The sequence below is a fragment of the Lactuca sativa genome, chromosome 2 (assembly GCF_002870075.4).
Source record: "Lactuca sativa cultivar Salinas chromosome 2, Lsat_Salinas_v11, whole genome shotgun sequence".
Classification (NCBI taxonomy): Eukaryota; Viridiplantae; Streptophyta; class Magnoliopsida; order Asterales; family Asteraceae; genus Lactuca; species Lactuca sativa.
The window spans coordinates 149,217,080-149,229,901 of record NC_056624.2 but is presented as its reverse complement, the minus strand read 5'-3'; the positions used below and the strand labels follow the sequence as shown (position 1 = coordinate 149,229,901).

The 12,822-nt window shown below is 34.3% G+C and overlaps 1 protein-coding gene across 1 annotated transcript; it reads right to left on the bottom strand.

The window, feature by feature from the left end:
• Positions 1-6,567: 6,567 nt before the first annotated feature.
• Positions 6,568-12,509, bottom strand: LOC111909689 (ethylene-responsive transcription factor WRI1). Its single transcript, XM_052768458.1, has 6 exons — positions 12,226-12,509; positions 11,297-11,625; positions 11,018-11,106; positions 10,320-10,444; positions 9,325-9,401; positions 6,568-7,276 (listed from the first exon to the last, which is right to left on the bottom strand). Exons 2-6 carry the CDS (start codon positions 11,358-11,360, stop codon positions 6,696-6,698), a joined length of 936 nt encoding a protein of 311 aa, XP_052624418.1. The 5' UTR covers positions 11,361-11,625; positions 12,226-12,509; the 3' UTR covers positions 6,568-6,695.
• Between the last annotated feature and the right edge of the window lie 313 nt (positions 12,510-12,822).

Below are 12,822 nucleotides of genomic sequence, written 5' to 3'. Positions count from 1 at the left end.
TAGAAAATGTCCTAATTCTGGCAGCTGAGCCTAAGTGACAATATTAGCAGCTGCGCTTGACCAATGTGTCATTGGCAACAATGGATTTCATGTTGTTTCCTTAGGATGATCCTTAGGAATGAATGAATGAGAAATAGCTGATTCTTAGGGTAGATCCTTAAGAATAAAGAAGATAATGGGGATGGGTAATTGGGTTGATTGTTTGATTGTTTAAACATAATAATTATATTATTGTGGGTTGAAAACCCTATGTACTCACCAGGTTTCCCAACCTGACCCACTCAGTTTATTTATATCACAGGCGTTGATATGAAGTGACATTACACTGAGAGATTTAAAGAGATGTAGATCACTAGTGTAAATAATTGTAAGTTCTGTTTATGCTTATGTTTCTGTATTAACGATGACATCCCAAACGTTTTAAAATGAAATAAATACGTTTCTTCGAAAATGTTTTAATAACGTATTTACCATGTTTTTCTGGGAACAAATTCCGCAACATTTTTATAAAATGAAGTACTATGATTTTTATAAAGCATAAACAACATCGGTCTTTTCTGGCCGTGAAAATGGGGATGTCACAGTTGGTATCAGAGCATTAGTTTAAGCGAACTAGGAATATGGATTTATTTCTAGACTTAAACTTAGAATGCTAAGCGATGATTGTGAGGTGTGAGCACTAGCTTATTTTAGGAATTATGCCTAAAATGCTTTTATGTGCTAAATGCTTTATGCCTTATATGCTGTTATTTATTCGGATCTATGGTCTGTTGCCGACCGGATCTGGAAACCTTATATGTTTAGGATTCTAAACGTACGACTACGATATTAGAACTAACATGTAAACGTTTCGGAGTGATAAGGATGATTTAAACGTCAATCCTAAGTAAAGGTCTAGATTCACCTTATTCGGTGTATAGATCAAGATGGCAAGGACCCGTAGCGGAAACGTGAATGCAAATGAGAATAGGAACCAACCCCTAGTGGTTCAGCAAATACCTGTTGTGGAAGAAGTTGCACCTGAGCCAGTCACGATGGCTAGAGTTCAAGCCATGATTCGGGCTATGCTAACTGAATAAAGGGAAGAAATGAGGAGGATGTCGAATAGGGATGAACCTACTATGCACACTGAGCAACCCGAGCTGATTCCCGAGCAATCGGAGGAAGGGAACTACAGTCGCCAAGTGAGTCAAGTGGGGACTCAAGATGGCCTGGAGAGGAGAAACGACAAGGATGGGCGAACGTACAAGAATTTCTTGGGTGCGAAACCACCAAGTCTCTCAGGAAGCCCAAAGCCTGTTGAGATTATGGATTGGATCTCCGAGATGGAAATGGTGTTTGAGAGCTACGACTGTAGCGAGAAACAGAAGAATGTCTTCGCCGTAAGACAACTGAAAACTGGAGTCTTGAGCTGGTGGAAGCTATTGGCAGATACGATGCCACGAGGAGAAGCCTTAAGGATGTCATGGGAAGAGTTCTTGGAACAGTTGAAAATGCAGTACTGCTCGGAGATAGATCTGATAGACCTAAACAACGAGTTTCAGAACCTGAAGAAAGGGAAGATGAGTGTTGATGAGTATGCCACCGCATTCACCAAGAGGATGAAGCTATTCCCCTACTTGGTGCCTTCTAAACTCTCCAAGATTGATAGGTTTGCTAACGGACTGCCCACTGACTTTGGCCCAATGGTCAAAATGGCAACTACCTTGAAAACAATTGTTAGGGCAGCTAAGAACGTAGAGGCCCAGGTAAGAGAAAAGGGTCTAGAAAAAGATAAGTCAGGAGAGAAGCGGAAGTTTGAAGGATCTTCAAGGTCCAAAAAGGAAAGCAAGACTACCCAAAGAGAGAGGGGGCTACAAAGCCATATGTGCCGCCAAAGCAAAAGGCGAGAACATTTCAAATGATTCTTGACGAAGCAGATGACAATGCGAAGATTTAGGAGTTAACGCTTGACATCCAAGGATCGAGTTATGGAGTAATCGTGTAGATAGTACCTCGCGATGTAGCCTGTTAGGGGCATAGTTTAGGGTGAACTTGAACACCTATGTAAACATTTTAAGGAATAATATAAAACCTTCGTTTTGATATTTGATGTGTTAAACTGTTATGTGATTTTCTTGTATGGTGACTTGGAAAACTGCGAGACAATACTTGGGACGGGTATGAGTAGGTGTGGATGGTAGTAGAGGCCTATACTACCGGAAGCACAGGACTCACACTTGGATCAGGGAAAGTCACAAGGTTACCAAGAAGCTAGTAATTGATTTCGTTTTATTCAAGTGTGTTGTTACCATCATTTCGGTAATGACTAAGAAGATTGTTGATATTCCGACCCTAGTGGTCATATCGAATCGAGTCCGACTACAATGAGTATGTTGTGTGGTTCAGAGAACCAAGTTTGATGTAGCGTCCGACTTAAACCAAACGGTTGAAATCAAAGCGATCAATAGAAGTATCACACTCGTTGTTAAAGAAGTTGGTGGCTAGAAATGCCTAATGTTAAAGTGTGATTATATCACGTTAGAACATGAAGGAAGGCATAGTCTGTTTTAGAATTTAACTCTAAGAGACCTAAGTCTAAGTGTTGCAACATACGATGATAGGTCATTAGAATATGACACATCGATCTATAGTAGTAATAAAAGAACTTATCTCAAGTCCGTATCCAGCAAGGATCGAGATTGTGACTTGAAGGTCATAATTTGGAGTCTAACCTGAGGTAGAGAGCAGGTGCACGATCGAGTACTCTTACAGTCAATGAGTTTAAGAGATAGAATCGAAGGAATGTAGAAGTTATAATTATTACCTAGGATGAAGAGATGACGTATGGAGTCACTATACGACCCTGTTTCGTTGATGATTCCGGGACGTAATCATCCTAAGGGGGAGATAATTGTAACGCCCGCAAATCTGGGCTAGTCAAATTAGAGGCAATAGGGGTCGAAAACGACTTTTCGACAAAAGATTATTTAGAATAAATAATCTTAATCAAGTTGTAGATTATGTTACAAGGTTTTCGTACATATAAAGAACGCCGAAAACCGAGTTATAACGAAGAAGTTATGACCCGTTGAAGTTTCGCGACGGAACCGGCACGATACCGGGAAGCGTAAATAGTGAATTTACGATAGGGCGAGATTTAGCCTTAGCGATCTAAACGAAAGTCGTAGAATATGTTAAACTAAGAACATCGATAAAAAGAACGCCCAAATCTGACTTCGTATGAGGAAGTTATGATTTTTCTAAGATTTAGCATAGCAGTGCACAGCCCGAAATCTGAATTTTAGATCGGTCGATTTTTAGCCGACGGGATCTAAATGAAAGTTGTAGTACTCGTAAATACCAACGCGTGGATATAAAGAACGTCGATAATAGAGCTCGTATGCAAAAGTTATGGACGAAGCTTAGTCCCTACTTTTCGAGCGCGGCGAATTCGATACAGTTTTGTAAATCCGAGATAGAATGAGAATTAGCCAACGAGGTCTAAATGAAAGTTGAAGATCTCATTAATAGGAACTCAACGGTAAAAAGACAGACAAAAACGGAGCTCGTATGCAAAAGTTACGGACGAAGCTTAGAGACTACTTTACTATAAAACTCCTATAAATACAAGGGTGAACTCCTCATATTTTCTTCACACCATAAGCCTCTCTTTCTCTCTCTAACTTCTCTCTAGCCTCCCTAAACCCCTCCCAAGTCTAGGGAACCTCCCTATCACGAGAAGAAAGCCCCGGAGCGCCCGACGGCTCCGAGAAGAAAAGCTTTCGGCTTGGAAACGCTGCTCCAGCGAAGCCCGGTTTTTAATAAAAACTCGTTGTAAGTGAGCTACGCCTATACTATATTTAATATAGATTTTATTTAATTATAGTAACATTATTAGGACCTTAAAATAATTATTTGGGCTATTATTATGAGTTATATTGAGTGTTATTTAACGCTTATATAATAGTAATAATAGCTAGACTATTAATTAGTCGTGGTTAACGTTAAAAACTAAACCCTAGTGGTATTGATACTAGGTTTTGTCGAGGAAAATTGTTTTGAGATAACGAAGTGCTGTCTGAGTTCGGAATCACCACCTAATCAGGTGAGTGCATGGTCTCTTTCATCTTACACATAGATATGAAGTATTTTAATATAAATTACGTGTTATGTGTGCATATTGTCTGAATACTTGTTGTCTATGCTGGTGAAAGATTTTTATACATGTTTTAAATGATGTAAACTGTATAAAGTATTTTATATCTACAAAATATGTTGGGTAAAACATGGGTAGATGAATGATGATGGATAAAAGCTGAAATAGAGGAACATTAGTAGTACGGACCTAGTGCCCTATAGGTATACATTGGCAGCAGTGGACCTAGTACCCTATAGATGAGCACTGGCAGCTGCGCCACAACCCGTAGATGATTTAGATCTACGGTAAACGTCCTAGCAGCTGCGCTCTAAGGATAGTATCGGCAGCAGCGCCTAATAGGGAGCCTTATGAACATGACAGTAGTGTTTAAAGGTCAATACCGGCAGAAGCGCCTCATAGAAAATGTCCTAATTCTGGCAGCTGAGCCTAAGTGACAATATTAGCAGCTGCGCTTGACCAATGTGTCATTGGCAACAATGGATTTCATGTTGTTTCCTTAGGATGATCCTTAGGAATGAATGAATGAGAAATAGCTGATTCTTAGGGTAGATCCTTAAGAATAAAGAAGATAATGGGGATGGGTAATTGGGTTGATTGTTTGATTGTTTAAACATAATAATTATATTATTGTGGGTTGAAAACCCTATGTACTCACCAGGTTTCCCAACCTGACCCACTCAGTTTATTTATATCACAGGCGTTGATATGAAGTGACATTACACTGAGAGATTTAAAGAGATGTAGATCACTAGTGTAAATAATTGTAAGTTCTGTTTATGCTTATGTTTCTGTATTAACGATGACATCCCAAACGTTTTAAAATGAAATAAATACGTTTCTTCGAAAATGTTTTAATAACGTATTTACCATGTTTTTCTGGGAACAAATTCCGCAACATTTTTATAAAATGAAGTACTATGATTTTTATAAAGCATAAACAACATCGGTCTTTTCTGGCCGTGAAAATGGGGATGTCACATTTGGAGTGGTTGAGGTATTTTGATTTTGATCCATACTTTGAGAAAAAAAAAGAGAGAATAGAAAGATATTTGAAAAGTTTTGAGGTGTGAAATGATATAAAAATGTTGGTATTTTATGGTTTAATTTAAAGTTAAAAAGTGATTTTTCTATAAAATTGTTAACGGGTTAATTTTTGATCGTTTGCGAAATTGAATCCTATTGGTCGTAAGGACGCGTAGCAAGTACCAATCCACATTGCATTTACGGGCTAGGGGGCGGTGTTGACGTATGAACAACCCTTCCACCTCACCCTTTACGCATAAAAACATCAACCATACCCGATGGCCTTAGGTACAGTGGTGCTTTATTGGGATGAACTTTTAAACTGAAAAACCGAACTTGGACTAGTTGAAACCGATTAGTGGTATTCGGTCCGGTTTCTGGTTCACCCAATTAATCATTTTCGGTTTCGATCCGGTTCAAACCGGTTCTGGTATCGAACACTTTCTTAGATAGCACACGTCCAAATGAAACCGAACCGAATCGAAACTGGTTAGTAGTATTTAGTCCGGTTCTTGGTTCACTGTTCACTTCTTAACCATGTTTCGGTTCTTTTGGTTTCGGTCCTATTCGGACCGGTTTACATTCTTAGATCTATGTCCAGGGGTGTTTTGTGTATTAGCATCTTTGTATTGTGATTTCTTTGTAACTTTTTTTTATATGCTAGCTTCCCGTTTGCTTGTTTATTTTTATATAATTTTATTGAGATGCCGCATATCACATGACACATGTTTTTGTAATGTGTCATTAAATGAAATCCCCACAGACATAAAGTATAATGAAGTCTGAAAAGAAAAGAATAATTAGCTTACTTCCAATACAAGATACACCATCATTCTCAATATGAAAAATGAGCAAGAAGCTTATAACTGACCCTAAAATATCCAAATTTATTATGCCCATATTTCTTTTGCTTATCTGCATTCGTAACAACTAAAAAAACCAAGTTTATTATACTCGAGCAACTTCATAATGATACATGCCATGTTATGAGCTTCACGGAGTTTGTAGTCATGACACAAATAATAATAATTAAAGGATCATCTAATGATATTAAAGTATATTCGTAACGATATTGCTCTTCAATTTGGAATGCACTTCATCGCTAACTAATCACAAGCACCTTATGTTATATGATATTTCGGTCCCTATATAGTGTTGCATGTGTATAGAAGTTTGATTACTATTTAGATTGACTTTCTGATTTAAGTAATTGTGCTTACCATTTTAGTAAAGTTTTTTTTACATGTGTGTTATTTTATACAACTACAATTTATTTTGCAATGCAATTATGCAAACCCTAGGCCTCAAGCGTGACCCATTTAACAAAATAGGCCCATCCCAGCCCAACCCATGAAACAGCCATTTGTTTTGTTGATCTAAGTCTATAACGAACTAACAACAAATAAAGAGAACAAAAGAAAGCTCAAACTATTTAATGATCTCTATAATCCACTAGAAACAACAGCATAAAATTCAAAACAAAAACAAAAAAACACAAAACAATACCAAATCAAAGGACTCAACCTTCTCTTCAGCAATGAGAACTTGGATAAGAAAGGGAGGTTGTTGTAGACGACGATGATAATGATGATGAAGATGAAGGCGAAGTGATACATACATGCACTTTCTCCAACTCGTTTCCAATCGAGAATGACCCATCAAATATTATATCAATATCATCCTCAAAACTAGTACCATGAAACAAGTCAAGCAGTTCGCCTGATTTGTCAAAAGGAATGTGTGGCACCGGAAGGAGATTGTAACTCGAGTCCATGCACAAGCTCCATGGATGATCTTCCTCAACCGAAGGTGGGAAGTCAAGGTCATGCATCTCATGTAAAGACTCTTCTTTTTCCACTATTGTTGCTTCATGCTCCTGTTTTTGTTGTTGTTGTTGTTGTTGTTGACAGTTTAGGTCATGATGAGCCTCTTCGTTATGCTCGTTTTTCAACGAGGTTATGACTTCTGTGGATTCAGGAGTAGCTTGGGTTTGTGATGCGCCATTTTTTAAGCGATCCGCATATATACTGATATCGAAATTGGTCACTGCTTTAGCTCCTCGATACTCAATGGCTGCTAAGTCGTATGCTGCAGCCGCTTCCTCTTGAGTACCTTTAAAATTGTGCATAAGCCAATTAGTCACCTAACATTTTTATTTTTATATGCTCTACTTGCTTGATACAAATGAGACTCACATGCAACATAGAGAATCATAGAGGACCAAAAGGAAGTATTTGATTATAGAAAGAATGTTACAAGTATAAGGAATAATTTACTACATATCTTTATTTGATAGTTATAAAATTTATTTACTCTTTTGCAATAAGGGTTCTGTGCAACAAATAATGTTATAGTATACCATGTTTATATCAGTTAAAATATAGTAAACATGTAAATGCAGTGTAATATGTTGCAAATGAAATTATAAAATGTTAACGATTAATGGTATAATGCTACTAGATATAATTATTAAAATCTTTCAATTAGAATATAATATTTGTTAACGAATAATTAAGTAAATAAGGAGTTGTTAATTTAGAATAACAACCATAGTATATTACAACCTTTTTATATTTCATTGGGAAGTGGGAGGGTCATGTGCCCTGTTGCAGTATATACTTGATAGAAAAGGCTTTAAAAGTTACTTTTATTCTCTATTTTTATATTTTTACTGTCACTATATATATATATATATATATATATATATATATATATATATATATATATATATATATATATATATATATATATTATTTTGCTGATGTATATGACAATATTCATGTAACATTTTTATTCTTTTACAAATTTAAAAGATGTATTATATTATTAATGGACAAATTTTCCAAATAATAATAATAATAACAATTAAAGAAATAATGCACTTCTTTTGAGACGGGATCTATTTGATTGGAAAATATGAAGGGCCAGTTTTGTACGGCTACAAGGAATCCTCCCAAAGGCAAAGTCAAGATCAAGATCTACATTTGGTAAATCTTTTTTTTTTTTTTTTCCTTCTGTTTTTAAGCTTTTGAAAGTTTAATAAGAGATTATATTTAACGATTGTTTATATATTTCATAAAGAAAGGGCTATACATTATAAGATTAATATATATATATATATATATATATATATATATATATATATATATATATATATATATATGTGTGTGTGTGTGTGTGTGTGTGTTTATAAATATATTCTTGATGTTATCATTGTATTTGAGGGGTATATTGCGATACATTCAAGTAATTATGTGTGTAGTGAGTCAAAAATCAAATAATACAGTTAAATAGAAAGGAAAAAAAAAGGCAAAGTGAACAAGTCAGCATGTGCCATGTCACGATTACTCGCACAGCAAAATACAGAGAACATTTGCTTTAACCTAATGACCCTTCTAGAATTTAAATTTACACTTTGCGCCTTCAGTTATGAATCTTTAGCTGCCTTGACCTCTTTTAACATTTTTGGCTTAAAATATGCAAAATTTTCCAAACTAATTGACATATGGATGAAATTCGGGAGAAAATAATTAAATTTTCTAATGTAAATTCACTTATCGGAAATTAACTATTTCTGTAATTTGGTTTGAGATAATAATGAAGGCATATTACATATGCAAATACAGTTTCAATTAATTTCTAAATTCGGAAGTACTTCTAAAATCAATTTATAAAAACTTATGTTATAAGTGTTTAATCAAATAAGAAACCTATTATCTGAATATAATTTGACCATTGTTAAATAAGCCTCTTTTATTTAATTTTAAATTTATAGCATAGATTCATAAACATTGATTTTTATAAATACACTCCTTGAAATTGTAAAATTGTGCCCAAAAGTTAGACCTGGGTGTGAGCACAATGATATAGAAAATTATGCATTCAAAGTAAACAATTGTGTTATTAGTAGAAATGCATATATGTTGATATAAATGGCATGTCTAAAAGGATCTTAATGCATAAAGTGGCTACCGGGTGAATGACATGGTCCCATAGAGGTTCTATGGTCAACATAGAAACATAAATCATTATTTCTAAAAGGAAACCATGATACTCATATTTGAACTTAAGTTCTCATTTTTGGATTTTTATGTCTTCATGTTAAGAAAACACACAAATGAGATGATGACTGATGATCAAGAGTAAAAGATAATACATACTGTAAGTTCCCAAGTATAGATATTTGTTTCCAAGAACTCGTCCAATCCGTGCCTCCCATCTTCCATTATGATGGTGCCTACAAAAACCATGTATCGTATTAGCAATTGTATTTTTATGTAACAAATAAAGTTGTTATTGAAAAAAAAAATGCATCTTTACTTTGTGATACATCATAAGTCAAAAATTACGTAACTAGTCAAAGTACGTAACGATGGATCATTATGATATAATGGACAAATATAATTTGAAAAATAAAGCAATCATTATAGTGAAGATGCATACGCCAAAATCAACATCATATATTAGAAAACACATGCTTGCACCTACATATTCACATGTAACATACAAAAAACATGAACATTCCCACAACTCATTCAACATGCTTTCTTTACTTCCCCCAACCATTTGGCTTTGTATAACTTTAAACTAGTGACCTCAAATTTCAACTGTTTAAGATAATTATATCAATAAGTAAACGACAATAAATTTCGTCTATGGTATACTCACGTTTGGGTAGGCTTCTTGGTATAATAAAACAACGTTTTATATTCAAAAAGCATATCTTTATTGTTTTAACCAAATAAATCGAAGTGGTATGTGAAAACCATAAACAAAACTCAATAGAATTGAAAGACAATGATGTTGGAAATGAATATTCATGTTTTGTAAGTAAAAGTTTTTTAATTGCAAAAGTATGATGGTCATTTAGATAAAAAACATGAAGTATAATGGTTACATGAGTCATTTACTTCAACTATAATGTTAAAGTTTAACCAACAATATGTTATAAAACGACTACTATTGTTTGAAAAAAGGGAAAGAGGGCTAGCCACCTTTTGGTACACGAATCTATTAGTTAAAAAGTGTTTTATTTATTTATTTATTTATTTTTACAATAATATGACTACTTTAACTTTATAATTTATTTTCATTTGTCAAAGGAAATGTCACCTCTAAGGATATTGTAGTACTAGAGAAAGGTTTTAGTGTGTACCTTGCAACTCCTCGATATTTTGAAACACCTCTTGAAAATCCACTGCTTCTTCGCCTTAACGAAGCTAAATATTCTTCCTTGGACAATTTCTCCATTTCTTCAATCTCCTTTTTGTATGTATCTATCTGTGATCAATGTAAAAATGATACATATATAAAGCCAAAAAGCTAAAATGGTATAACTTAGTTACATATCCTTGTCAATCATCATATGATTGTGTCTTTGTTACACATATATGACTAGACATGACAATAATTCTAAAACTATTTTTGATGATAAGGAAGAGGAATTTAAGTCTTCCACATAGAGGAGAGTCATTCTCCCACTTTGTTCTACCTTTTTGGGCGAGAAAAGACTACAACAGTTCATCTTTGTTACACGTGGACATCGATGTCAGTTAAAAACGAGTCTTTCTCCCACCTTGATTTACCTTTTGGGCAGGGAAAAGATTACAGTTTTGGCTTAACTGACATCTGTCCATAACGTGTACGATATGTAACAAATGGGGCCTACTTGAACAAACAAACTTATCAATTACTTTTATTCTCATAGAAGGAAGATTTACATGATGGTGAGAAGAGCTTGACTACCAAACAAGTGTAATAAATTTGCTCCAACCATTTTATAAAGTCAACTTTTGAACCCAAAATAAAGTCAAACATTAAATCTTTTTTTTTTCTTTTTTAAAAAATAGTTACCTGGAAATTAAGTGTTGTATCTTGACCCCAGTATTTAAGGGCCGCAAGATCGTAGGTTCGAGCAGCTGCCTCTTCGCTATCATATGCCCCTATAAAAATACACCATTTAATGTTGAATTTAACAAAATAGTTCCAAAAACGGAATTATAAAGTTTAAAAACTCATTTATAAGGTTTAATTAAAGACTCAATTAGATTACAATGTAGGGCACTTAAATTATTAAAGTATGTTAAAAAAAAAAAGTAATGAAAAGGAGGCAGAGAGAGAAATAAGACTTACCTAAATAAACTATAAATGCAGAAACCATGGTGGCAATCAGGAACAGGGGATCACACCAAACCATACAACCAAAAGGATAGAGTCAGAACTCGAAATTAATAAATTTAATTGACAAATTAAAAATAAAAATTATCAGAAAATTAAGATTGCAGATCTCTCTAGCTTGATTATATTAATAATTTATTTAAAGAATTAAATATTAATTTAAAGAAATGAAGAAAAAAAACAGAGAGAGATGGTGTTCACTTTGTTTCCCTTTCTTGTTCTGGATGCTGTTCCATGTTCCTTTGTCCCATAGATGTGCTTCAAATCTTCCTGTCCATCTATGCCTGTTACAATTTTCCATTAATTCTTTCGTATTTCCATGCATGCAGCTCGAAATTTCATGTAAATCAAGACGAATTTATGCATGTAACCCAGAATCTGTACAGATTGTACTCTCTGATCTTTGTCAGTTTGAGTTTGATTTAGAAATTTCTCGAAAATTAAGCTTTTGAAGATTGAAATTCACAAGATATCGAATCGAATTCATTCTGTTTCGAGAAAATTCGAGTTTTTTTTTTCACCCATTGCCTCGAAAATTAGATAATCGATTAATTACTGACATGCATGTGCGGAATTTAAATTGGGATTTTTTCAGAAAATGATCTTATGACAGCTTAAAGTTTGAAAAATTCAAGTTATCGAATCGAATTGATTCCATTTTTGAAAAACTTTAATTTCTTTTCTCCAATTGACCCACAATTTTCATGAATGTTCCCATGCATGTAACCCAGAATCCCTCCTCCCCTGTTCTACAACCAAAACCCAATTTCAAAAATCAGCAACCAAATTTCAAAAAACTAGCAAATTTGAACAAATGGGTATCCGTTGAGATTCCAAAAACCAACTAATTTCAAGAAAAAATTGAGGAAAAACTGTTACACAACCTGGTGACACCTCTGTAAATGGAGCTTCTGCGGGTGTTTTCAGCAGCGGCATTTTGATTTGAATTGAGAGTGCTGTTCTTGTTGTGGGTTCTAGAGGATCGTTTGGGCTTTGGAACTTGGCGTTCATTAATGCATGAAGATGAAGATGAACACGAAGACGATGAAGTTGGTGACAGCCTTCTTCTCTTCATTTTCTCTCTCTAGATTTATGGGAGGTTTTTTAGAGAGAGAGAAAGAAAGGGTGTTCGAGAGTCAGCAAATTGGGTTGTGAGAGGGAGGTAGATATATGGCTTAGCTAGGTGGGTTTGGCTAGAATCAGCCTACAAAGTTGCTTACCAAAAACAAGAAGAAAAACCACAAAGATTTTAGGGAAGAAAATTTGATTGGGGCTAAATTTTGGACAATTCTATTTTTCCAATTGTAATTACTTTATAATTTGGTGTTTAAATTTAATGGAATGCTTGAATTATTGGTTATAACTCAATTTTTTTTTGTTAGTATTATAGTATATGTATCTTTTTCGTAAGTATAAAATAATACAAAATATTTTTACTATTTTATAAAGTCATGTAAAGTATATTCTTCTATCATGTAATA